Raw genomic sequence first — 27,872 nt, 5'->3', positions numbered from 1 at the left:
GCAAATCCTTGGCAGTCTTATTTGCCAGCTTCAGTGCCACATGCACCTTGCTACTTAATGTTGGGGAGCTTTTGTATGATCACCTGGAGGGTGGGGACAGCAGCAGCTCCAGTATCAACAGGCTGTGAGGATGAAATCCGATGGTGCCCGGACACAGTGGGATGTGTGTTGTCAGAGTAAGAGTTACATAGGAATATCCGCTTCTTGCTGTGAGGAGGCCAGGAAGGAGCTGTTATTCTAGTCTTGGGAAATCAGGAAGTGGCAGTTTAAGACAGACCTTGGGAATGTGATCCAGGACTATTGGCCTGCGGGTAACCGTGACGTTCATTAAATGGGGAGATTCTGCCCAAGATGAAGAATGGGAAACAAGCCTCGATGGCTTTATTGGAGCCCCCAGATCCAGCTATGCTGAAGCTAGAACATCTTCTATTGCTTAAACTAGTTTGCATTAATTTTCTATTGCTTGCAACTGAAAAGATCTAATATAAGTCCTTGTCTCCTCTCTCTAGGATAGGGTCTCACGTAGTCCAGACTGGCTTTGAACTTGCTATGCAGCTCAAGTTGGCCTTGAACTCATGATCCTCCTCCCTCAGCCCCTCCGGTGCTGAGGTTACAGGCGTGCAGCACCACACTGACCTCTTATCCACTCTTTGTATGGGTTCTCCTTTCAGCCTTCACATGAATATACTGAAGCATTTCAACTGCTCTTCCTCCCAGGACCACACCCTACTGTTACCAATAATGTCCAGAACAAGCTGTCTAATGCTCTACTGTGGCATCTTTCCAAAGATGGCTGCACCACATACCGTGCTGCCCATGAGCTCTTCGTAAGATGTAGCTATCTCTCCTCTGCTTATACTCCCTGTGTCCCCTCCCTTTAAACTGAGCAGGGGCTTGTGACTTCTCTGGCTAAAGGAATATGACACGAGTAGTTCTGTGTGACTTCTGAGGATAAAACAGGAGACAGCTTCACCTGGCTCTCTTGCTTTCGGGGTGTCTGTCCTTGAAACCCCGCAGCAGCACTGTGAGGAAGGCGGAGCTCTTCCACAGAGAGACCATGTGAGGAGGCCTGCATTGGGGAGCTGATGTTCACCAGCATGACCAGACCCAGGAGGGAATGGACTTCCTGAGGTTTCCATGTCCCAGCCCTGCAGTGTTCCAGTTGAGGGTGTTGGTATTACGCTATTAGGTACTGGGAGCAGAGAGAAGCCATCCCAGTTGGGTTCTGGTCTAAATTCTTGACCCACAAAATCTATGAGCATAATAAACATCACTGCTTTGAGCTTCGGGGCTAGTTATGGAGCCATAGTAACCAGAACACCCTCCTTTACTCTATGTCCCACGTTCACAAGCAAAAAAGATGACTCAAATGCATGGCACAAATAAATAATCTTTAATTTCAATAAATAGCTCCCCATGACACCAGACAATATGCTGTGGAAAAGACACAGAAGCATCCAACAAGGAAGGAGAGAGATCTATTCTAAATACAAAATAATTTCTTAGCACATGAGATATGACTTTGGTTCACGCACAAACACAGAAGGACCCTCAGAGCATGATAAAGAAGGAGGTCATCACAGATGGGGTGTGGTGGCCATTGTGATCCAGGTATCAAGTTCTTGGTGAGTCACAATAACCATGATTCAGTTCAAAAAATGCTGCCTTTGCTCTATCATATCCTACTTACTCGACACAGACACAGTACCGTTACCCCAAGTGGGGGCATTGACAGACAGCAGGACACTGTGATGGGAGAGGCAGAAGACAGGAGTAATCAGGGTGGAGGTGCCAGCCACCACTTTCTCTCCAAGAGGACATGTAGGCACACATGTGTTCACCTGTGAGGACGCACGCGCGCGCACACACACACACACACACACACCCCACACACAGACAAGAACGTATACATACATACCCACAGGGCATCCCCTGGAATAAGCTAACACAAGGACAAATTGGTTAAGTCAGGAGACCTTTCTTACACTGGATTATTTCTTTGTTGTTCCCATTTGGTTTCTCCAAATAGTATAACCTATTTCTTACATGTACTAAGGAGAAGACAAAGATACTTACACCTTTGGAGAAAGGTATCAGGTTAGAAGAACCCCAGGGAGAAGTTGCCAGTTCAGAAGTTGCCCAGTGGGTACATGTTTTGGGAGGTGGGCCACCCAAACACTAGCCACTCTTGTAGTAAATTTAGTCTTGATGGCGGCTGGCTCCCTTTGGCAGGCCCTTTCTCTGGCCTGGGGGTAGAGAGTGCATTTTGGAATGGGGTATGAACAAGAGCAGGCATTGCTAGTAAGTCCCACGGCAGAGCCCACTTGCCTCGTGATATATAGGGATAGGGCTTCTGGAAAGTTCTCAGGCCTCCCTTGACCAGAGTGGCTATTCTGTGATGAAAAGTCAGCATCCTCTCAGTTCTGAGAGGATTTAGGGTGTGTGAGTGTGTGTGTGAGTGTGTGTGTGTGTGTAGAGTGTGTATGCAGGTATGGATATAATAGGTATGTGACACATTTTTTTCTGTCTTTCACACATGAAAGCTGCCTTTCTCGAGGCCCTCAGGTCACCTCCAGGGAAGCAGGAGACACACGGTCACACTCGGCTCGGGACCTCAGGCTGTGCCACTGCTCCACAGCTGTGCGGTGGGTATTGAGCATCCGTCGCCAGTGGTTGGACTCCGAGGGCCCGGAGGAGTACTGACCAATGACGATTCTGCCAATGAAGTCGTTGCTGCTCTTCATGTTGTGGCCAAACACTAGGGAGCCAGAGAGGAAGAGGGGACAGGAAAGAGGGAAATGGAACAGGGACAAGACAGAGGCCATTAGTCTACATTTTCCTCTACGGCAAAGATGGGACCACTGCTTTGGGAATTCTCTTTCTTTTCATGAGAATTCCCTGATTCCCTCATCTCATCCTCTTGTGAGTCTGTCACAACCGCACAGGTCTATTGCTGGCCCTTACCATGTCAGCTGCGTCTCTAACTCCCAGCCTTTGCTTCAGCTGTTCCTCTTGCCAAGAAGCTGTGCCATCTTCAATACACAGTATAAACTTATGCCCCGGTGCCTAGCACTCTGACTACAGAGCCCTGGATGGACAACTCTAGTGGAACCTCGAGCTGTTGGTGGGTAAGCAGAGTTTCTCAGTGGCAGCACAGATGACATTCTGGGCCGAGTAATCCTTTGCTGTAGAAGCCTCTCCTGTGAGCTACAGGATGTTTAGCACCATCACTGAGCTCTACTGCTAGACACCAGTAGCAGGTCCCACCTCCAGCTGTGACAGCTCAGAATGTCTCCAGACGTGGCCAAATGTCTCCCGGCGGGCAGCTCATCCCAGGTGAGGACCGATAGGATTAAGCTACAGGGCCAAACATTCTGAGATGAATTTTGGCCCTGTCATTTGGCTGGGCTCTAAGACTCTGAGCAAGCCAGGTAATCTTTCTGAACCTCAGTTTCCTCACTGGTTGAAGAGGATTCTTAGAAGTACTTTATCTCACAAGTACTTCTTGTGAGAAGTGATGAAACAATGTATGTGGAGCTCTCAGCACACCGTACCTAGCGAGTGGTAAGTGCTCAGTAAGTATTATGCTGCCATTTTGATTCTGAATTTTTGTCAGTTGACCTTTCATAAAAGAGACGTCATGTTTCCTGTGTTACACACATTTCCTCTGTCTCCATTTGCTGGGAGAAATGGTTAGGGCAATTTCTCTCACCCCATGTTGTTACATGTCTTCTTGAAAGTCTTCTTTGTTAAATTCCAACACGAGCTCAATTTGTGTCTTTCCAGCCTAATGAGATGGTTAGCTTGATTTATCTTCCTAGCCAAGTTCTGCCCAATTCTTTATCTGCACGTGGATAGTCCAGGCATGCCATTTCACTAATGGGAAAGAAGGCTGTGCCTGTGTTATAAATGAAGGGCTAGAGAATGGGAAATATCAAAGATTCACTCAGCATGAGCAGAGCAAAGACAGGCTGGATCCCAGGAGGGATGCTGATTATCAAATAAAACAGCTAAAATATGCAGCCTAAAACAGAACTTGAACACTAACAAGCCTCTGTTCTCCTCTGTGGGATTCACACCAAGAATTCCAAATGATGAAAACAGGGGAAAAAAAGAAAAGTGGAAAAACAAAAATAAGAACCCATCCAACGTCTAAAATCAAAAAGACCTAGTAAACTAGGGCAAGTAAAACACTGTTTCATCTCTATCAAAGGTGTCCAGTATTTGTCAGCCTAGTGGAGAAAAACTGGAGCATGTATGTTTTTTGTACATTCAATAATACACTCAGAATGCACAAGTGGATCTCATTTACATGAAAATCCCTTACAACAGAAGGAAGGCATTAGGAATGGAATCTTAGTTTAATAAAGGACATTGCTAAAGTATTCTCTTATACATTTGGGGAAAAAAACACTTTTAAAAAAATAGGTAATACTCAGGGTCTTTTGGAACCATGCCTAGTGGGTAAGGTTTGCTCTTACCAAATGAGAACAAGTTACCAGAGTCCCCTTCCCTGTGGGGCTCAAATCTAAAACAAGATACACTATTATGAGACCTTTCCGGGTTCCAATTGGTTTTCTTCTCTGGGGCAAAATGTTCTATCCAAAGCTCAAGAATGACAATAAATAACAGTGTTCCTCACATAGGTTTTGTACTCTTGGGAAAGGGGTTTTAAGAAAGGAAATCTCAAACACTCTCATGTGTGGCTGGTGGAAGACCAAGGGCATTCCACTTTTGGGTTATCTTTTCAAAATAAAAATGTCCTACCTTGCGATCCAGAGCATCCACTTCTAGGGACATGCCCATAGATCTATCTGCACTAATGGACAAATGGACACACAGATATTTTAGATAACAGGAGATGGCACAGTAGAACCTCCAAGCCAAATCTCATCTGCCCCTTGTTTTGTAAATAAAGTTTTATTAGAACACAACCAAACCCATTTGCTTACATAATGCTGCTCTTGTGCTTTCAGGCAAGGTTAATGTCTTGGTCTGTTTAGGCTGCTGTAACAAAATGCCATAAACTGGGTGGTTTACACACAAGAGAGATTTATTTCTTGTAGTTCTAGAGGTTATGAGATCCAAGTTCAGGTCACTGGCAAATTTGGTTTCTGGTGAGATCCTTCTTCCTCACACATGATGTCTTCTCAATGTGTCATCTCTGGGGACTCCTTTTATAAGGGCACTAGTCCCAATCCTGAGGGCATATCTTTACTTTGGGAGCAAGGACTTCCACAAACATTTAGACCACAGAGTCATTTCAAGAGAGATCATGTGGCCCTTGAGCCCTTAAATATTTACTATCTGGTTCTTTACAGAAAATTTTGTTGACCTCTGTTCTGCTGCATTATTCGTAAGAAAGAAAAACTGGAAATGACAAAATCTCCACGAGGAAGTATAGCTGAAGCTGTTCATGCTCCACCTATCCCCTCGGCCCATGCTGCAGGCTACTGGCAGCTTCTGCTGAGCATGTCCTTCCTTGGTCGCCCAGGGTACTCTGCCTGCACCATGCCCAACTGTCTGTCAGCGGTCTGACTTGGGGTAGTGCCTTAGGCCACTCAATATCAGCTTGACTCTAAAGAGGCTACAGACTGTGGTCAACCACTTAGGTGCTCAGCCATGGCTATGTGAATGACCCCATCACAGATCCCCGTCAGCATGGCACTGGTGAGCTTCCCTGGTTGGTACTGTTCTGAGTGGACTGCCACCTGTCGATGCTGGGGGAATTGAGCATAGGTCACTTAAGTCTTGTGGGAGAAGACAAGCAGAAGTTCATGCCTGTTCTCTCCTGCATTCAGCCCTGATGCCTTAGTCTGTTCGGGCTGCTACACCAATTTACTATAAACTTGGTGGTTTAGAAACCACAGAAATGGATTGCTGAGCCACTCCTAGAGGCTGAGAAGTCTAAGCTCAAGGTGCCAGCATATCTAGTGTCTGGTCAGGGCCTGCTCTCTGCTTCACAGATGGCCTGTTTTTGCCGTGGCCTCACATTGTGGAAGGGAGAATGCAGCAGTGCGTGGCTACTTTTGTAAGGGCGACTGATCCCAGTCATGAGAGTGGAGCCCGTGTGACCCATCATTACCCGACAGCCCCCAGTGTTAATGCCATCACACGGGGGGTTAGGGTTTGGCATATGAATTTTGGGGAGGAATTAACATTCAGACCATAGCAGCAACTTCTCACTTGGCTGCTTACAGCCTGGATCCTCTTGTCATAATAAGCAGTGACTGTAAGTGTAAAAGCTTTGTGGAGTTCTGTGGGTCCCTCCAGTGAAGCACTGAACTGGAGGGTGATTTGGGGGCCCCCTAGGACTGCAGACCCCACTCATCAAATGTCCTTCAATGGTTTGCCTCCCATCCTTACCTCACTTCTCCTTTCCCTTATTGCTGCTTCCTACAGTCTTCTCCCTAATAGCTCGTTTGGATTCAAGTTGTCATCTTAGGATCTGCTTTAGGAGGCAACTATACTCACTCAGTGTAGAGAGGACTAATTAGGTAGTTTCTGCTGTCATAACACCAAGGAAATCCATGCCATATGTTAACATGAGATGGACCTACATATATTAAATGGAAAAATCTTCAAAATGTATTGCCAGGAAACAAAAGCAAGTTGCAAGAGAGTACATATAAACACAATCCTTTCCATAAATGAAATGTTAACATATATAAAGAAAAATTATCTGGAGGAACATCAAGTCACCAAACTGTCAAAAGTGACTTTCTCTAGAGAGAAATTTCCACTTTCTGTGTTACATAAGTATGTACAGTTTGAACTTCTTAAAACAAGTACAAATTATTTTGGAAAGAAAACAAACAACAAAAAAGGTGCTATTAGAGAATCCACATCTATATCACCAGAAGGAAAGACAGTGAAAAGGAAGTCTAATATCCTACGCTCCTTATCCCAGTTTGCAAAGTAACTTGGCTCTGAATCATCTGGCCCTTGAGAGGCAGGAGCTCATGAGTGATTCAGCCTTTCTGATGAGAAGCGAAGCCGCCACTGCTATGACCATCTGAGTTAATTGGCAGGCCTCAGCACTTACAAATAACTTGATAAAGTTATGGCACTCTTCTAACAGTTTTTGAAAAAGCCAAAAATTTAAAATGCAAATTGTAAGCTAAAGCTGACTAAAAGTAATGAATTCTATAATAAAAGTTGCCTAGGAGAATATCAAGATTTGCCATCCCTGTAAATTCTAAGAAGTACATTGTTGGAGAAAATAGAGAATAAAGATTAAACATATAGGGCTGGGGATTTAGCTCAGTGGTTCTGCTGCCTGCCTTGCAAGCACAAGGACCCGAGTTTGGTCCCCGGTACCAAAAAAAAAAAAAAAGATTAAAGATATAGACTCCAGAAAGGGGCTGAGAGACAGGGGCCAGATTCCTCCCTCTGCTCCCTTTACGGCTAAGGAAACCAAGTCATATGGCTAGTGGGTGATAAAACTCACAGTACTTAAAGCAAATTAACCTGGGAAGAAAGCCAATTCCTTGTAACTAGATCCCCAAAGTCCTTCTCTTTAGAAACATTCATAACTGAAAATTTTATTCTAAGTCATTCCCCAAATCCCTACTGATTGCTATTTGAAAGTAGACATTAATCTATTACTAGATGATTTATATACTCTAACTGTACCCTAGTCTTCCAGAATCAACTTCCCAACCATCTGTATAACCTCAGAAAATGGTTGAAAAAAAAAAGCTCATCTAAACAGTCATAATAAATATCACAAAGTTGATGCACAAAATCCATGAAGAGGAATTCTCAGGATCTCAGGGTTTCTCTGAGAACCTATTTACTTTTCATGGATTTAGACAGAATTCAAACAGACTCAGTGCTAGGATTTTGATGTGGTTTGCCCCTCAAATGCTCATGTGTTGAAAGCTTGGTCCTCAGTGTGGTCGTGTGAAGATGGTAGAACCTTTAAAAGGCAGAGCCTAATGGGAGGCATTTAGGTCATTGGAGGTGCTGTCCTCAGAAGGGATTAAGGTAGTCCTCATGGGACTCTAGTTAGTTCCTGCGAGAGTGAGTTGTTATAAAGAGGAGCCTGACTCTGAATCTCTCTTTGTCTCACCATGTGATCCCTCCTGCATGCATTCCAGCCATGATGCCATCCACCATGCAGACTTCACTAGACGTCAAACAAATGGGCCACCCAACCTTGGACTTCCAGACTCCCAAAACTATCGGCTTAATAAATCTTTTTTCTTTACAAAGTATCAAACCTTCTGTTTTTTATTATAACAATGGAAAATGGACTAGAATACGTGGTCATCTGGTTTCCCACCAGGAATAACTTAACGTAGTAGATGGTGACTATCAGATAGATGCAAAAACTCAAAAAAATACAGTAGAATGGTGCCATTTGGGGAAGAAGCAAACAATTCCTTTGTAGAGCTGAAGGACATTCACTGTGCAATAATTTATTTTTATAATTATGACTTTGAATCCATAAGAAAGCTCAATGTTCCACTGAATGGGCCAAAGGAAATATGAGAAGTTTGGTATCAACACAGTTAAGATGTTTAAGCGTTTTTAAAAGTTTAAGGGGGAAAGCAGTAAGAGAAAAATTTACACAAAGCCCTGTTAGTGCCCCTCTTCCACTGATTATAAAATAATCAGCTTCCACAGGAACTTGCTCTACTGCCTGGTCACACTGCGTTCTCGCCCTGATCTCACTGGTTCTCAAGAGAGATTACAAGGCTGCAGGCTCAGAGAATCACCCTTCACAGAGAGATGAGGACACAGAAATCCAGTTCCCTTCCTTAGACAGTGCACAGACACACCCTGCCTATTTCACTTGCTGGAATTTTAGATCCAACTTTTCTCTAACGGGCTACCAGTGAATCTTACATAGTTTTGTGGTGCCAGTCACCATGGCAACTCGGGTTAGGGAAATACTACTGGCTAAGGCAAAAGCATAAGAGGCACCTATCAGGTAGCAGGATCAGGCTTTGAAGGTGTAGGGGGAGGACCACTGGTTTATTAAGTGCCTCCTACGAGTGTGTGTTCTGTGTCTCAGGGATCATCAGTACACTGCATTTCCATACGAGCCTCCAGAGCAGATTTTCTCACCGAGTACTACAGACAATGTGGGCCAGTTCGTTCTGTGACATGAGGCACTGTCATAAACATTTAGGGTATTTAGCAGCAGCACTTCTGGCCTCTGACCACTAAATGCCAGTCACATACACACACACACACGATGACAGCCCAAAGTATCTCCCAACATTGTCAACTGGTTGAAAACCCACTGCTTCAAGGTGGCTGCTCTCACTGGCCCACTGTATAGCTGGGAAGATCAAGGTCCAGAGAGGTGAAGGGGGTTGACTCACTGCTTTCGGACAAACAAAGGAGCCCCCAAAATCAGGGGCAAGCCAAGGCTTTCCCGTGTTGATATTTGCTGTAAAAATGGATTTGTTCTTCCCTGGAAGAGCTAAACTCTTTGGGTTACTAATTTCATTTGCCAAGGCAGACAGTTCTGGAAGGGAAGCTGGATGACTCTGAGTGTGGGTGTGATAAACACTGCAAATTAAAAGAAAAAATTTTTCACTTTACTAACAGGAGCAGACTCGACAGCTCCTCATTTTGCAAGCTTGGTTCAAGGAAAGGATGGAGTCACTTCTGGGCTCCAGGCTCTCGCTGAAACCCCCATGCAGCTGTGAGCCCGGCACCACAGTGCGGGGACACCCCTAGATCACGGGTGGAACCACAGCACCTCAACACTGTACCCAGAGAGCCAACTCTGAGGTGCTGGGTCAAGCTGTTCACTCATTTCTGGAAAAAAAAAAGTGCACTAAGTTAGCAAGTCCATCCTGGCTGTTTCATTTTCCCTCCTAACTCCTCACTGTAGAGGGGCCCCCATACTTCTTCAGACATTCACAACTTAACTGCTGGCGGGGACCCCGCAGGCCGACACTTCTCGGCTGCCTCCCCTCCTCTCCTCTCCACAGGCCAGCTCGGCAGCGCCCCAGCACGGGCAGTCCCTGCTCTCTGCAACTTGTGCAGCACTCCCTCCAGCTACCCAATTCCTTTTTGCGTTTGGTTTTCCCCTCCTTTCTGGAACCTAGAAACTGTGGTTTTAAATTTTCTTTACGACAAGGTAGATCTTGGCCCTTTCCTGGGCCTCAGTTTCCCCATTTATACAATGGGTGGGCACATATGGTTTTTGAGGCCCCTTTCAGCTATGACATTTCTTGGATTCTAAAAAGTTCCATCCACGACTTAAGGGTGATGTTTTTTAAGCTTTCTTAGCTCATTTTGTGATTCATACCAGCTGCTTGGACAGAAATTTTTTCTCCATGTTTTTCCTTCCAACAGTGATAATGACAATTTAGACAAATGCATTAAAATAATTAAAAATCTACTCTGCACTGAGAAAAACACTTTATGTACTTTGTGGGACTTAATCCACACCACATCTCTATAATCCCATTTTGCAGATGTGAAATTTGAGGCTCAGAGGGGTTAAAAAGTTGAGTGTCCAAGGTCACCTAGTCCTCTTGTGGCCCAGTAGGAGCTGAAATTCAAAGGTGGGCATCATTTTTCCTTTTCTTATCTCAAAAAGAGAAGTATCACCCTTCACCCCCTTGATCCTCTCATGTGACAAGGAGAAGATTAGGAGAAGAGACAGACAGATGCTCCTCAACTGACAATGAGTTTATGTCTCAATACACCCACCGTAAATTGAAAATACCACCCATCAAAAAGGCATTTTATATACCCCAGCTTCCAAACAGTGCAGCTCAGCCTAGCTTATCTCAGTGTGCTCAGGACACTCACATTAGCATACAGGTGGGCAAAATCCTCCAACGCAATGCCTATTTCATAATGAGGTACTGAATATCTCTTGTACTTTATTGAAAGTGAAAAACAGAATGGTTGTATGAGTTTGATTTTGTAGCACTGAGCACTGTCGAACTACTGGAAGTCAGAGATCACGGCGGGTGGGGTTGGAAAAGGAGTTAGGTCCTCAGCGCGGCCAGTTGATGAAATCCCTCACAGAGGCACCCTGTTGGAGATCTTCACTCCATCTCTCCAGGGACCAGCACCCGGGCCTCTGAATGGGTGGCAGTAGATACAGGAACTACGGATATGAAAATACAGTAATAGCTCTGATCCAGGACACAGTTGCTCACCGGCCCCTACTCAATACACCATTCAATTCACACAACACCCGACAAGTTCAGCACCATCACTATGTCCCTTCCACTCTCATCTCGGGCCGAGAGGGCACACCCTGGCATCACAGCCCACCTTCCTGAGGACAGAACTGGAGAGCCCTGGGCAAGGCTGGGAGACAGCTTGGGCTCTCTGGGCAGGACATCCTGGGAGTTCAGCAGGTGGAGGTGACCTAGAAAGGAGAGGGAGACTCCGTGACGCTCAGACTCCTCGCTCCACGGAACACACACATCTCATGCATGAGGGCCGAAGTCAAGGGCCTCTTTGCCCAGATATGTGGATTATGCCGTATCATTAAACTCTTTAATATAATGGTTCTCAATCGGGGCCAATTTTGCCCCCTAAATCTAGCCATGTCTGCAGATAGTTTTTATTATTACTTTTTTATGGGGGGTGCTACTGCCCTCTAGGGGTACAGGGATGGATGTAGCGCAGTATCCTACCGTGACAACGTGGAAAAACCCTACAGTATAGGAAAAGCATGATTTCTTTGTGTTAGTACCGAATCTCCCTCCTGTCACCCACCAAGGGAAGGCCGCTGAGCTGGGGAGGGGCTGCTATGCAGATCTCAGTGGAAAGGAGCCAGCTGGGCGATCTGGGGAGGGAGCGGGAGAAAGTCACTTCAACTGAGCTAGAGAGCATTTGGGAACCCACCACTGAAGAAATCCAGAACAGATCAGGGGAGAGAAAACTAGGGAGTGGAGTAAGGGGCTTTCACTGAGAAGTGGCTCAGAAGTCACTGTGAAGTAGATGTGACTTATGAATTAGATCTCTTTCTCCTTCCTTAAGAGATGGAAGTCAGGATTAAAATTTCTTTTAAAATTCTTTTGGGGGTCTGGGGATCTAGCTCAGTGGCACATCGCCGGCCTCACAAATCCGAGGTCTTGAGTTCGATCCCTGGTACCCAAAACACCCCCCAACAAACAAAAAAACTCTTTTGGGGCCTCTGGGTCACTTCTTCACTCTCGTGTGGGGACTGGGCCACCTGGAGCCTGAGTTTAAGACAACATATGGGTTGAAGAATCACTTTCAGATCTAGGTGTGAAGTACACCATCTCAGAGGAAGCATTTAAAGTTGTGACTATAAAGCAATGTGCTTGTTGTTACATGAACCACCAAACTGTATATATCTGAGCGAGGATCGTCTTTGCACATTCGTTTCAGAGATCTTGGTGTGGCTTTGGGGGAGATGCTCACTGCAAATTGCCTTCCAAGCTGGATGCGGAGCAGCTGAGGAACCCTATGGGGATATTGAACCATATCTTTAGTACCCAGCTCTACCCCTGAAAGATTCTGTCCATTGGTGCAGGGTGGAGGACTTTTGTGGAGGTTAAATGTATAGTCTGGGTTGGTGCAGAATCAAAATCTCAGTTGGCTGGTGGTCCCACTGAACTGTGGACAGGGGCCTGACCCTATTTGGTCTCACTAGATTAAGGCTCTCTGACAGAAGCTGTGCAGGCCTTGTTGCTGCAGGCTGGAACTTGACCAATGGCTCATTGAAGGAGTCACAAGAGTGCCACCTGCAATGGACAGAATTGTCCCAGAGAGAAGAGGAGGGTAGGGATCCTTCAACAGCTTCACCCTAGCTAGAAGGAGGCCCGGGCCTCTCCATGTACACTCAGTGTTCAAATCACACAGTCATTTCTCCCCTGGAAGGAGTGCTTAAAGGATTAAAAGGACCCAGAGGTGTTACTGTAAGCCAAAAGATGGGCACATCTTTTCAGAAATGACCAGGCTTTGAGAGGCACCTCAGGTCTCTGTTGTAATTACTCAACTTTGCCATTGTAGCATAAAGCAGCCACAAATGTCCATGGCTGTGTTCTAATAAAACTTTATTTACAAAACAAGGAGTGGACCAGCTTTGGCCTATGGGCTGTAGTTTGCTACAGTGGCGGTTCTTAAAATGTGGTTCCCAGACCTGCAGCACCAGCAGCACTGGAAATCTGTTCAAAATGCAAATTCCCATGCCCACCCAGCCCTGCTCAGATGCTCTGGGGAGAGAACCTTGCAAGCTGCTTAGGAAACCTCTGGCACTGACTCTCAGTTCAGCTGCACATTATACTCACTGGGGAGCTTTTAAAACTATTATTGTGGGAGAAGAGACAGACATGGTCAACTGCCAAGATCTCTGGCTCCCAGGCACCTATACTTTTAAAAAGTTTCCCCAGGTGGCCTGATGTATAGCCAGATTTCAGACCCACTGACCTAGGCTAAGTGTCCTCACGTAAACATTAACTTGGGTACTCAAATCACGCAAAGAAATCAGCCTCATTTCTGATTTTTTTAAAAAGGCACTGCTGAGCTTGATCTATACAATTGTTTCACTTCCCATGACCCAAGCTGTTACAAAATATGTCTCACTTCAGTGATGAGGAGTTCTGCCGTAGTTATTTGTTTTCTTTTAATGTACTGCAGGCTGGAGGTAGTGGCAAAAGAGCATTCTCAGACTTGTTCGGAGTGACAGCAACATGATTCAAAGGACAGAAACCAATGCTCTGAGCCCCTGCAGCCCTGAGCCTGCAAGAGCTCATTCCATTCTGACAAAACCTAGGAGAGATGAGCTATTCTTCTGTTTTCCAGATAATGAGACTGAGGCTGGGGATGTAAATGCAAAGAGTAGAACTGTCCAAAAGTGGCTGCGGGCCCTCAGGTGGGACCCACAAGGCTGCCCTGCTCACACTCAGCCTATAAAGTGGCAGCAGGACAGGCACGGAGTGCTGACCCCAGACCTCAGGTGCATACACTGCAGGCTTGCAGGGGTTGGCCAGGCCGCATCTTCCAAGAGAATGAGAGCTGGAGGAAGGAATTCGAGCCTCCACCTTTCGGCCAGTGCTTGTCCTGCTTAATTGTTCCTGGATCCAGGTGGACCCGATCCTCTAACCTATAATGTGGGTCGCTGCGGCATTTGTCTTGAACCCTAGTGGAAGACAAGGCATCAAAGCCTAGCAAAAAATGGATGCTCAGATGGGCCCCAGCCTGAGGTACAGTGGTAATGCTGGGGCTGGAGTTCGGGTCTGATGGCCTCCCCAAAGTCCTAACTCTTGACCTTGCCTTTTGTCACAGCCAGAATCCCTAAATATGCTTTGAAGGAATTTACAAATTACTCTACTTTTGTTTTGGTTTGGTTTTTTGAGACAGGGTCTTGCTATATATAGCCCAGGCTGACCTCGAACTCACGGCAATCCTCCTGCCTCAGCTGCCTGAGTGCTAGGATTACAGGCGTGCACCACCATGTCCAGGTAAAATCACTCTGCTTTTAAAATTGGACATATACACTGTGGTAGAGTTATACACTAACATATTATCTCAAAAATGTGAATGGAAAAATCTACAACTACATACAGTGATATGAAAAAATTCACAAAAATACTGTTGAACAAAAGAAAAAAAAGAAGTGGTATGACTCCATTTGCAGAAAGGTCAGAAAGAGGCAAAATGAATGTATGGCGAAACAAGTCCCAGTAGTGGTTCTCTTGGGGAAGGGGTAGCAGTAGGGAAGGAAGGAATTTCTGAGAATGGCCTGACTGTTCATCTGGGCACTGGTTACCTGCGTCAAGGAGACACAAAGGGGTAAAACAAAATTTTTTAGATAGCAAATCTTGACCATGGCTATCAAAATCGATAAACACATATGCCTTAACAGAGATGTCGGGCTGCCAGGAATTCGGTTCACAGAACATTTGGACATGTCAGCAAAGATGTGTGCAAGGGTGTTCTTTCACACACACACACACACACACCAGAATCAACTCCTCCATTAGGCCTTCACTGGCCCCCCTTTAAAAAACTGTCACCCTCCTCCCATCCCTCAGGGTCACTTCCCCTCTTCTGTTTTCTCTTCTGCATTCAACATCATCCGTAAGCAGCAAAGTCAGTGACCTGCCCTGTTTATTGCCTGAATTTCCACATTCACTCAAGCACTGACATGAAGGAACTATAAGTTTTGTCCAGTGTGTTCACTGTTCTATCCATAGGACCTGGTTCATCAGAGTACTTCTAATTGAACAAGTACATGATAATACAGAAGAATGTGCAGGGTATAGTAAGAGAAAAGAGTAATTTATAGGAAACTGTGTGTATATAACATATATATAATACATACATATATGATGCTAACAGAATACATACAAACACACAGACACATACATATGAGAGCATCGATTCTGGAAGGAGGCTATAATAAATTGTTATCAATGGTTGCCTTTATGTAGAGAAAATTAGAGACTTCTATTTTTTTTTCTACTCTCCTTTTGTGCTTGTGCTATACATGTGTACACAGCTTTTAAAATATATAAATGATCCTTAATTTTATGTGAATACCATTCATATAAATATTCATTAATGTCAATCCATTAATATTTATCAATATGTTGGTTACTAATATATTTATAAATATGCACTATATTAAAATCTAAATAGGTATACATGTATGCCTATGCATATGTAGATACACAAACGTAGTATGCACATACACATCTTTTAAAATAGCAGTATTGAAAAGCCGCCAGTCCGTCTCCCTCCCCTGTCGACCCCTTCACGTCACCGCCTGCCTGCGACACACCCAGAAACCGTAAGCTGGGGAGGAGCACAGGCTGATTTAAAAAGCCCCCCTCGCCTTGCTAAGCAGCCACCCCTCCTCACAGGGCCACACCACGCTTGCCTGGGCCACCGCAGCAGCCGGCAGGGGCAGGGCTTGAGTCTCCACGGTGGAGCGGTGGAGCAGGGGAAGCTGGCTGAAAGTCTGCACAGAGGAGCACTCAGCATGCTCTGCCCAAATTCTCCCCACTCAGGTCACTAAAGAGAAACCACTGGGCCTGGGGAGAGGTGGAAATGCGGCCGGAGAGCAAACGAGCCTCCAGCAGGCAGGGACAGTAGTGAGCGGACCGTCTCACAACTCCAGGAAACCACACAATCCCACGGTTCTGAGCCCAGGGTCGCCCAGCACAGCACTCGGCCTGTGCAGCCGGGTCATTCTGTGTTGAGGGCTGCTGTGCGTTGTGGAGTGTTAGCAGCACCTGGCTTCTCCCCACCAGATGCCAGTAGTGTCCCCTCACTCTGGACAAATAAAAATGCCTCCAGACATTGCCGAATATTCCCTGGGCGGCTAAATCATCGGAAGTTGAGAACAGCTTTCATCAATCAGCAGGTGCCCAGGACTTGCCAGCCAAGAGATATTCCAGCTACTGCCAACCTGGAATTTGGTGGGATGAGATTTTCCCGCTGTTGAACCTGATCATGAACTTGGAGACAAAAGGTGCACAGGGAGGCAGCAGAAGAAGCTTGTTTGGGGCACAGGCTGGCTCTGCTCTTTGCTTGCTTGGCAGAGATGGCAGTGTGGTCCCCAAAGCCTGTTCACCGTTCTCCATGAACACATCGCTGGGCTCCCTCTCCCAGCTCCCACCTTAATTCCAAGCCTCTTCCATGAAGTCTTCCATGCTACTCTCAGAGCTCTCCCTCTCTGTCTACTTCTCTCTCCCCGACCCATCCACGAGCTGGAGGCAAAACTCTCTGAAACCTGACAAGATGGAGGATCCAGGATAGCTTAACCATGGCTTAGCTGGTCACTCAGGATCGAACCTACAAAGGACATTTTGCAAGCAGGGAATAAAGCTTCCCATTGAGTCAATATCCTGGAATCTGATCTGTTACTGTAGCTAGCCTTACCCGACTAATGCGATGACTTTTAACTTTGTAGCAAGTTGAGTTCTCTGAGCTTATTTCCTTCCATGTAAAATGGGATAATACCAGAGCCTGCATTATCTGGTGGTTGTGAAGATCAACTGAGATAAGGCGTGCATGGTGCTCGGGACAGAGCCTGGAGGATATTAAGCTTTTAATAACCGTTGGCTATCACTACTGAGGGGACAAACCCACTGAGTTCTTGCCCTGGAGTTAGGCGCCCCTCCCCAGACCCCTCTTCTGCCTTCTCGTCCAAGCCACACTAAATCACCTGATGACTTAGGGGCCCACTGTATTTTAGGAAGGCTTCCTACAATGAGGCCAAGCGCTCTCACAAGGTTGTGCAGTCACAGGTTAAGTGTCCTGGCCTCTCCTTCCCAAAGAGACCACCAAGAGGCCAAAGGTGGCCTTGGACAAGGATGGAAGAAGACCTCACCCACCAACCATCCACAGCCCCAGTAACTTCAGCGAATGGAGTCCCACCTAATGAGAACTCCGGCAGCCAGCTCCTCGGGTACTGCCCTGCTCCCTGAGCCTGTTCTGTATTACAGGGGTGACCAGCAGTGAGGCCTCAAAGCCCGCCCGGCCAGCGTGGGTCACCTGCTCTGAAGACAGGAGAGCCAGACTCTGGCTCACCAGCCACACTATCCCTCACCGCCATCTGCTTTGTCGTGCCCGGTAGACAATGCCCTCACCTAAAGCCGTCTCGACAGTGACTGCCTTCGGAAGCAACTGCATTTTGTGTTGCTGAAATGCAGGGGCTGGGGGAGGCAGAAACCCAGAGGAGTCATTTTCACGTCGACTTACAAACTGGAAAAGAGAGAAAATCACACCCACGCGGCATCTGCCACGGCTCAGTCCTCGCGTGCGTGTCATTTCATCCATCCCCTCGTGGAGCCTGGAGTCACAGCTGCTCTCCGGTGCCTACCAGCCGTGGGCACACAGTAGGCGTCTGACAAATACTCACCCTCTCACTGCAGTCCCCACCTGACTCACTGCTCCGACCTCACTTCGCAGTTCACTCCCTTCATTCACTGTATCCCAGGCACTCTGGCCTTCTGTTAGCAAAATAAGCTCATTCCTGCCCCAGGGCCTTTGCGCTGCCATTTCCTCTTCCTAGAATGTTCCTCTTCCTTCCTCTTGTTTTTCTCTTTTGCACAAGTGGCTCTTTTTTAGCATCTATTACTCAATTTAAAGACATTTTCCAGGCACTCTCTGATGTTTCACTCTATCATTTTTTAGGTGTTCATCATTTAAAATTTTTCATTTTTAAAAAATCTTCAATTTCTGTATTTTAATTTTTCCTACATTTTAAATATTGCATACATTAGTGATACAGATTAATAGGTTTCATTTTGGCAGATTTGTACATGCACATAGCATACTTTAATCACTTCCCCCATCAGCCCCCTTGTCCTACCGCCCCCCCTTCACATATTTTTGGGGATTTTAATGTGAGTATTTTTTACCATACTCAAATTCCCTATTCCCTACCCTTACACCTCCTCTTCTACTCCTTTATTCCTTTCTTCTTGTCTAATAATATTCTCCCTTCTACTTTCTTGTCATCCTTTTTTTTTTTTTTTGGTACAGGGACCAAACTCAGGACCTTGCACTTGGGAGAGGCAGGCTCGGTGCCACTGAGCTAAATCCTGGCCCCTCCTGTCATCTTTTTTAGATTCTACATATTAGGAAAAATGAGTGATATTTGTCCTTCTCCGTCTGGCTTAGTTTGTTTAGGATGATGATCTCCAGATCCATCCTTCTTTCTGCAGATGACAAAAATGCCGATTTCCTTTATGGCTGAACCATCTCCATCATGTACACACGCCATGCTTCCCTTACCCATTCACCTGCTGATGGGCCCCTATGCTGGGACCAGGTCTTGGCTCTTGTACACTGTGCCACAGCAAACAGGGGTGTGCAGGTGACCCTAAGGAACGCTGACTGTGGTTCATTCGGGTACACCTGACTTCAATGCCAGTGCTGTGAAAGGCACTGCCCTTTTTTCAGCAACTAATGCACTGGCTCAACAGAGCGGGGACCAGAAACGTGCTTGAGGCAGTAGAACCTGGTGACTGAGTGCCTGCACTGGGGTCCAGGTGACCTGGGTTTGAATTCTGGCTCCAAGACCTTGGACAAGTGTGGACACTTTCCCTGTCATTGCCCAGTTTCCTCATCCACAAAATGGTAATAATAATGATTCTTCTGTCAGTGTTGCTAAGACGATGAAATGAGCTAATTCATATGAAACCCTTGGAGCAGTGCCTGGCACGTAGGAAGCTCTATATATGTGTTTGCTATTATTATGGTCAATACTGGATGAACATCCCCTGAGATAGACTCTACTTGCATCTGATAGATGAAAAATAGAGGGCTGAAGGGAAGCAAGGGTTCTGCTCAAAATGACACAGCAGCTAAGCTCGGGGGGCCTGGCCTCTGATTGCTAAGCCGAAGCTCATTGTGCTATAGCCAAAGGCTTCCTGGAAATGCTGGCAGACAGGTGACACTACAGCCTGAGCCCAGCAGGCCCTGGTATTTTCATTTTATTTTTCCCTGTTTAACATCAAGGTCTTGTGCATGCTAGGCAAGCACCCTTCCACTGAGCCACACTCCTCCGCCTGGCTGTGCTATCCAAAAAGTGAAGCTTTCTGCCGCCACCTGGCAGCTCTGCGCTGGTGACATCAAGACAAGGAGACAGATGGAGGGAGGGATGTCTGGACAGGGCACTCCTGGTTTCTGACCTTATTCCATGTGCAAACCTCCCCCAGGTGCTGGCTGTGGCTGCTGAGCCTGAGCTGGCTTCTGCCAGCACCGAGGCATAAAGCAAGCTCACAACCAGCATCTGCAGGGCCACATGTGGCTGGACAAATCCTCAGCTCCCTGGTGGTGTTCCCCACTGTGGGAGAGAACCTGGAATGAGCCTTCATCCAAGGAGACCCAAATCATAAAGCAGCCATCCAGAGGGAAAGAAAATCCCCGGGGCCTTGACAGCTGTCTGGTGTTCAAAGGCTTCCTTTGGAACCCAAAAGGATATTTAGTATCCAGCCAAGCTTTCCCACCTGGGTGGACTCTGGTGGCCTTGAGGAGCTGGAGAAGAGAAGTTGAGGTGGAGGTGCCACTGTGGGTTCTGGGCCCTGCCGGGACAGCCCGAAGGTAACAGATCTGTGCTTCCATTGCTGACCACCTGGTGGGAGTTCTGGACTCTACCCAGCTCCAAGTTCAACTTCCCAACCACTGAGCCTTCGCGATGCACCATGCCTGTGCCAAGAATGCTCATACATCGTTCCCTTCGATCCCCACAACAGCCCGTGAGGTGGGAAGCAGGAGCTAGAGAGGAAATTCCAACTCAGTGGAGTTCAGTAATTCAGCGAAGACAAGGAATGGTGATTGACATCTACCCCCTTACAAGTTCCACTGACTCTACCTCCAATATTATGCTCCACATAGTTGCTTCTCTGAATCCCTCTGCCACCTCCCTGGGCCAAGCCACCACTGCCTCTCTCTAGGACCAACATGGTGACCTTGCAGATGATTCTCCTCCCACCAGCTTCCCTGCAACCCCCAGTCAACAGCTGGAATGACATTTTTCAAACATTATCTGGGTCGTATCACCTTGCCAGTCAAAACCTCCAAACACTTCTCAATGAACTGAGAGAAAAATAAACTTCTTTCTCTACAGGTCCTAGTGATCTGCCCCTGCTGGTTCTCCAAATTCACGTGCCTGCCTGCTCTGGCTTTACTGGGGTCATGTGGGAGAACAGAGGAAGGGTCATGTTGCTATTCGCACTGAGCCTCAGAGCACATTAGAAACTCAGTAGAAATCCAGAAGCCCAGATGCCACCCCAGACTCACCAAATCAGAACCTACAATATAATGAAATCCCGTGTCTGTAGATGTGTTATGCACAGCACAGTGAGGAGGGCTTTGGAACCAACCAGCTTTCGTTGGAATTGCAGCTCAACCACTCACCAGGTGGATGACTCTGTACAAGTTACAGTTACTTGCTGCAGAGTGGAGAATTAGTCTTACCCAGAGAGAATTCTGGCCTTTGCCCTGGGCTCTCTCAGCCCCTGGCAGGTCCTAAGAAGAAAGCCTGCCTCGGGGCTTTGGCTGTGGGACAGCCTGGCAGTGTGACTTGTGATGTAGGACCTGCAGGGCCACACAGCATGAGTTCTGTCCTCTGGAGAAGCTGAAGAAGAGGTATTAACTAGACCTCTGGGAGGAGCTAGAGATGGGAGGTCAGACAACTATGTAGGATAGGATCAGGCGCCAAGAAAACTCTGCACACCAATGAACGTACTCTGTGTCTGCTGTCACAAACGGTGACCGGGGGAGGTAGCACTGTCCATGACTCCATGGGGAGAGGATGACTGGAAGTCCAAGGATTAGAACCCTCCTGGTTTCTGTTCTATGTACCTCTGGGCTGAGAGAATTTGTATCCTATTGCCATAATAAAACTGTAGTCACAACAGTGCTTTCCTGGGTTCTGGGAGACCTTCTAGCAAATAATTGACCTAAGGGTGGTCATGGGAACTTTGAACTTGTAGCCAAGTGGTGAAGGGAGGGGTCCTGAGGATCTCCCCTGAATTTAATCTTGCAACTGGCATCTGCAGTAGGAGCAGCTTGTGGGCACTGTTTTCCCACACTGTGAAGTTGGTTAAACTCACTGCCTTTCTCCTTCATGAGCCTCAGTTTCTCCAAATGAAAAAAGGCCAGAAGAATAAATCATCCCTTACATATTTGTTGAAGGATTTAATGAGATAATGAATGCATAGGAAGGTTCATGGCATGTTAACCATCTCCACTGCTCAGAGAGGTAAAGCAACTTGCTCTTCAATGCACAGAAGCCAGGTCTGGATGGCCCTGGTCACAGTCCCACATAGTCCCTCATGAGCTGCTCGTGCTCTGTGGAAAGGGAAGGGCAATGGTAGGTACCTGAGCTGGGACCCAGAAACTTGGTAAGAAGCTTAGGGGTCTTCTAGCATAAGCTGCCAGCCCCTATATCAATGCCCCCCCTACCTCTTCTCTTCCGATATTCACATGACTCGAAGGTGAGACTTCTTGATATTTCTTCATAGATCTTTCCCCGCTTGGTTCCTCTTCTCCCCAGATCTTTTACTGTGGTTCACACAACATGATTTCTCTTGATCTGTCTTTGGGCTCACTCCTTCCTGTCATCTCCATTTTGCTACTGAGGACATCCAGTGAATATTTTATTTTAATTATTGATTGGACTTCTCCCATTCTAAAGTTTCCATTAAAAAAATTCCGCCTTCTTGTTGATCTGCTGACATTTTCTACCTTACCATTTTTCACAAGAGGGTTCACCTTTATTTCCTGGAGCATGGTTATCATTGCTACTTTAAAGTCTTTGATAATTCCATCATCGGGGCTCTCTTTTAGTTGGCATCTGTACATCATATTTTCTCTAAGAATCTGTCAGATTTTTCTGGTTCCTCATAGATTAAGTCATTTTGGATTGATCCTTGGCCATTTTGAACATTATGAGACTCAGGATCTAAAGTCCTATTGAATGTTGATTTTTTTTTAAGCAATTGATGAGGTGAGGGGTCCGGATCACAGACTACCCTGCCTTCTGTGTGCTGTTATACCAATGCCAGCTCAATTTTCAATGCCTAGGCAGTGCTTTTCAGTCTGCCCCCTAATGGGACCCCAAGGGACCAGCTCAGGACATGGGGTGAGGATCTATCCTACAAATTGGCTGTCAAAACCTTTGTTACAGCATTTGGGGTGACATCCACTTGTGTGCACCCTGGAGAAAAACTCAGGAGTCCACACATAGGTTTATGGGGTCCCTTCTCAAGCTCCTCCTCTCTGTAACTGTCCTCACACTCTGGTTCCAGGAGCACACTCGCATGGTCTTCTGGCTAGGCAGTGGGGGCTTCGGCCTCCCCACGCTGCCACTCGCTTCCTATGACCAGATCCGCGTGTGGAGCCAGCCCTTGCTGCCTACATCAGACCTAGCTCTGACCCATCTCCCACGCTGCCAATCCTGGGGCACTGCAGGGAGTGAAAATTGGTCTGGCTCTGCACTTGGCTTGGCACAAATACAGTGTCAGTCCTTGGCTCTTGGACACTGTACCAGCTGGCAGCTTTGGGGTGATGGTGATTAGGTGCTGGAGACGCTGGAGAGACAATCACAGGCAGCTGGGCTGAACTGTTACCTCCAAAGTGCCAGCATTTCAACTCACACACTGTGATGATTAAAACAACAGACCGCATTTTTCAAGTGGCCACTTCTGGGCTGGATGGATCCACAAGCTGATTTGCCCTTAATTCCCATAACGGAAATGATTTGCTACATTGTCCACAAGAGAAAGCTGGGTCTCAGAGAGGTGGAGTCTCTTGCTTAAGGTCACATAGCGAATTGGTGGTGAGGCCAAGATTCGAACCTAAGACTGAGTACTTCCAGGATCTGCTCCTCTTTGGCAGGGTCTATCCACAGCAGCAGCAGCAGCAGCAGCAGGTATCTGGTATTTACTGAACTCTACGTACATGGTGTAATCTAAAGCTTATGATATAAACCATTGAGATTGGATGCTCTTATCAGAGGAGGGGCCTAAGGTTCAGAAAAGGGTACCACTGTCCTATATCACATGCCTGCTAGGCGGCAGAGGTGACATGTGAGTCAAACTGTAGCCCATTCCAATCCACATTCTGCATAATGTCGAACCCTTTCTCTGGGAGGCAGCTAGGGTTGGTGCCCACTGAGATGAGCAAGAAGGGCAGAAGGCAGAGGCTGCAGACAGGAGGGGTGGCAGGTGGGCTGAGCAAGGCCAGGGCTTTGGCGAGATATCTGTGCCCCAGAACGAGCCTAGAGCATCTCTCTACCACAGAAGCGCTGTGCTCCTCTCACCCTGGCTTCGTCCCCTCACCCTGGCCAGATGCCCTCAGCTTCCCACCATCCTGCTTCCCAAACCCCAGCCCTTCTCAAGCATGTCCACTGCTGCTCTTGGGCCCAGGGTCTTTCGAGACAAGAGGGCGGCAGCCCCACCCTCCAGATCTCCCGTCCGCTTCCGTCTCGCCTTCCCTCCATCTCATCGCCCCAGCAGATTCAATTAACCAATTTGCTGCTGCAGCTGCAGAAACCCAAGCAATTATGGAAAATAGAGCAGGTGCCTTGGCACTCACTCACAGTGGGGCCTGGGAGGCTTCCAGACAGACAGAAGGTGGAGAGCGAGGCAGAACAGTCTGGGCCAAGGCTGGCCAACCCAGCCTGTGCAAGGGAGCCTCCTGAGAGCTTTGAAAAATACAGATGCCCCAAAAGCAAAATGGAAAAGCAGATGCCCCGGTTGTTTTAACTACCGTGGGATGGGACCCAGAAATCAAGACAGTTTTTTGTGTTTTGTTTTTTGTTTTTTTTGGTACCGGGTATCAAACTCGGGTCCTTGCGTTTGCACAGCAGGTGGAGAAACCACTGAGCTAAATCCCCGGACCAGTTTTTTGTTTTTTTAAAGTCCTTGCCTTAGCCATTTTTGCTGTTGTTGTTGTGACAGAATACGTGAGGCTGAGGAATTTAGGAATACAGGTTTGTTTTGCTCAGGGTACCGGAGGGTGGAAAGTCTAAGAGGACACTGCCTGCATCTGGTGAGGGCCTTCTTGCTGCAACATAGCACAGCAGAGGGTACCCATGGTTCCACAGAGCGCGTACACAGTACTAGCTTGCGTCTCTGGTCCTTTTCTTATAAAGCCCCCAATGGCATCATGGGGGCCCCAGCTTTATGGCTTCATCTAATTCCAATTGCCTCCCAAAGGTCCCACCTCTAACCATTAATGTATGAACTTAGGGATTACGTTTGCATTAAGGGGCTTCATTTGAACTATAGCAGTGCCTAAGCAATGCTAATATGCAGACAGCTTTAGGGACTTGGATGTTAGGCAGGGGCAGGGACTTGTGCTGGTGAGTTTGACTCTTTTTAACAACGCATGGGAAGATCATCACTCACCATGATGCACTTCCTGAGTCTTCCAGATGTGGTCTGCAGACCTACAGCATGCACATCCCCTGGGAACTGTTGAAAATGTGCCCCTGCTCTGACCTCCTGGGTCAGAATCTGCACTCTACCCAGTCCCTGGAGCTGTCTATGCATGGGAGAGTTTGAGACACCACATTTGACACCAAGGCTTGGCAGAGGGAGGAGTGTCGGACTTTGCCTGGTTTCCCTTCTCCAGCACTCCGAGTCTGCCCACGCTGGTCACTCCTAGTGGATCCCCGCTGAAGCCCATGCCCAGGTCATCTGGCAGCAGCTGCCCTGAGAGATGAGCAAGGCAGAGGGGCGGCAGGGTGTAGGTCTTCCCTGCCAAGACCAGGAGCCTGCCATTCCCACTCTTGAAGGGTGAAATCGGCCTCCTCTGGATTTCTTTTCTGGAGCAGGAGTCCTGCCTGACCTCTTACCCCCAGGACCCCTCTGCTGATTAATGCCTCCTCATCCTTTGGTTCCCAATTCATGTGTTACCTCCCCTCACCCCCAGCCCAGGTCAGACACTGCACGTAATGTGTCTCTTCTCCATGGCTCTGAGATCAACTTGAGGATGGAAGGTTAACTAGTGTAGCAATTGATCTGTGTCCATCTGTCTCCTTACCATACTAAGCACAATGAGAACATGGATCATGAATATCTGTTCTTTTTCTCTTTTTCTGCAATATGGGGACTTGAACCTAGGACCTTCACCCTGAACTACATCCCCAGTTCATTTTTAAAATTTTTATTTTGAGACAAGGTCTCACTAAATTGTTAAATTGCTCCAGCTGGGTTCCAATTTGTCACCTTCCTCCCTCAGCCTCTGAGTGCTGGGACTGCAGGCAGCCAGCATCATGTCCAGCCTGGCTCTCTTTTGAATACATAGCATCTAGTCAGGTACATAGTAGGAGCTCCAACAACAATTATTCCTAGGGACTGACACCCGCTCCACTCCTGGCCAGGGAGATGAATCCCAGCCCCTTCGGCCCACAACAGGATCCTGCAGGCAGCGACGCCCTTGCCTTCTCCCCCAGGTCCCAGGGATGTTCCTGAACCAAGTGCCTTTTGACTAAGTTCACCAGAGGAGCGAGAGTTTCGAGCGCCTTTCACAGGACAGGCAGCCAGGGGAAACCAGGCACTTAGGGGAAACCGAGAGAGGCAGAGGCTGAAAGCAAATGACATGACATTTGTTCCCAAATAGCACAGGGATTTCCCCCCGAATTTCATCTCCAACCAAGACAGCATCTCTGCTAACCCTGGGAAGGACAGGGGAAGGACAGGGACAGGAAGGCGACTGGGCTTCTTTCAGGCAAGCCTCAGGCTGGCATCTGGCTGCACAAGTAATTACAGTATTTGTCCTCCAAGTAACAATAACAGCTACTGCTTAAAGCACTTACTTGCAGCCCAAAGCTATTCTAAGCCTTAACCCACATTAACTCATCTGGACTTTTATACGTATCATACACCAAGTTCACAGATGAGGAAGCTGAGGCAAAGAGAGGCCAAGCAAAGTGCCAAGATCACAGAGCAAGGAGCAGCAAGTGTGAACTAGCCCAGGCTCAGCCCCTGTACACTGTGCTCCGCTCGCTGGCAGCAGCAGTGAAGGAGCAGCATCCTTTCTCAGCGAGAAGAGCCGCCAGCGTCCTGTGTCAGCATCTAGCACTTCTTTGACTTTCTTCAGTTCTGAGCAGCTCAAATTGCATTCCCTTCCTTTTCCTTTTTTCTTTCCTTGTAGTAAAGTAGACACAAAATGCACCACTTTAACAACTTTTAGGTGCACAATTTAGTTCACGCTATTATGCAACCGTTCACCACCATCTACCTTCAGAACCTTCTCTATCTTCCCAAACTGAAACTCTGTGCCCATAAAACAGTCAAGTCCCTACACACCGACTCTCAGCCCGAGGGCCTCCATCCTGCTCCCTATGATTCTAACTACGCTAGCCACCTCACGTAAGCGGGCCCCTCCTACGCACGGAATCATTCAACGTTTGTCCTTTCTGACTGGCTCATCTCACTTCGTACTTTTCCAAGTTGTAGAAGGTGTCAGACTTTCCTTCCTTATGCAGGCTGATTATTATTTCTTTGTACGTGGACACACCAGCTTTATTTGTTTCTATTCATCCATCTTTGGACATTTGGTTTGTTTCTATATTTTAGCTATTGTGAACAATGCTACTGTGAATACTAGGGAATAAAAACAAGTCTCTGCTTTTCATTATCTTTTGGCATATACCTAGAAATGGAGTTGCTTGATTATATAGCAATTCTACTTCTAATCTTTTGAAGAACTGCCATTGAGTTGCCTGCCCTCCCTTCCTCCCTCCCTCCGTCCGTCCCTCCCTCCTTCTCTCCTTCCGTCCTTCCTTCCCTTTCTTTTTTCTGACTTCCAATAATGGCCAAGCACCCCAGTGGCCAACCCCACTTTGCTTTCAGGAAACCTTTCTGAATCTCCCAGAAGGCCTCTGGACTGCATGTGGCTATCTCAGGGACTAAAAAACAATTTTCCTTTCCTTTCTTTCTTAGACTTTGGCTTCACCTGATTGGAAACTGCAGAAGAGTCCTCCTCCCACACAGAAAGGGAACCGCTCAGAAAGCTGGGCCCAGCAGCTAATTACAGGCTTTTCCCAGGGATTCTTGCAAATGCTTAAATTGCACATCAACCTGACTTTTGTTAGGCAGTGTTTGGAAACAGAAGAATGGGCTGGGTTTTGGATCCTCAGCCTGGAGGTGACAGCTCTTTCCCGCTGCTGACAAGTAAAGCAAGGAGAACCTTATGGGTTTGCATTCAGGGGACTCTCAGCTTTGCCTAGATCTGTACCAGCCCAGCCTCATTTCCTTTATTATTCCAGCCAGCATCCTTTAAGTTAAATGCCAACCAGCTGGGATTCCCACTCACAGCTGTGCTTCTGAACCCCAACTGAGCACTGGAACTATCGGAGCACTGCAGAGGTCCGTATAAGGGTATATATACAGTGGCCCCCCCCTTATCTGCAGGGATACAGCCAAAGACCCCAGTGTATGCTT

General features: G+C 47.2%; 1 protein-coding gene across 11 annotated transcripts in view; it reads right to left on the bottom strand.

Annotated features, from left to right (window-relative positions):
* Window positions 1-1,372: 1,372 nt before the first annotated feature.
* Syt17 (synaptotagmin 17) overlaps window positions 1,373-27,872 on the bottom strand; it is an 81,386-nt gene continuing 54,886 nt past the window's right edge. For 5 of the 11 annotated variants that reach the window (XM_021237353.2, XM_087209169.1, XM_087209168.1 and 2 more), the window contains one exon: window positions 13,568-14,728. In XM_021237353.2, the coding sequence (XP_021093012.1) occupies window positions 14,475-14,728 (254 nt within the window). In that variant the 3' untranslated portion in view covers window positions 13,568-14,474. The other 6 variants (XM_004855798.3, XM_087209170.1, XM_087209174.1 and 3 more) reach the window with 4 other exon arrangements.

The sequence above is a fragment of the Heterocephalus glaber genome, unplaced genomic scaffold, assembly GCF_053883595.1.
Source record: "Heterocephalus glaber isolate CG9 unplaced genomic scaffold, H.glaber_assembly_v1.0 deba00000943, whole genome shotgun sequence".
NCBI classification, from domain to species: domain Eukaryota; kingdom Metazoa; phylum Chordata; class Mammalia; order Rodentia; family Bathyergidae; genus Heterocephalus; species Heterocephalus glaber.
The sequence above is the reverse complement of the archived record's forward strand: the minus strand, read 5'-3'. Positions and strand labels throughout refer to the sequence as shown.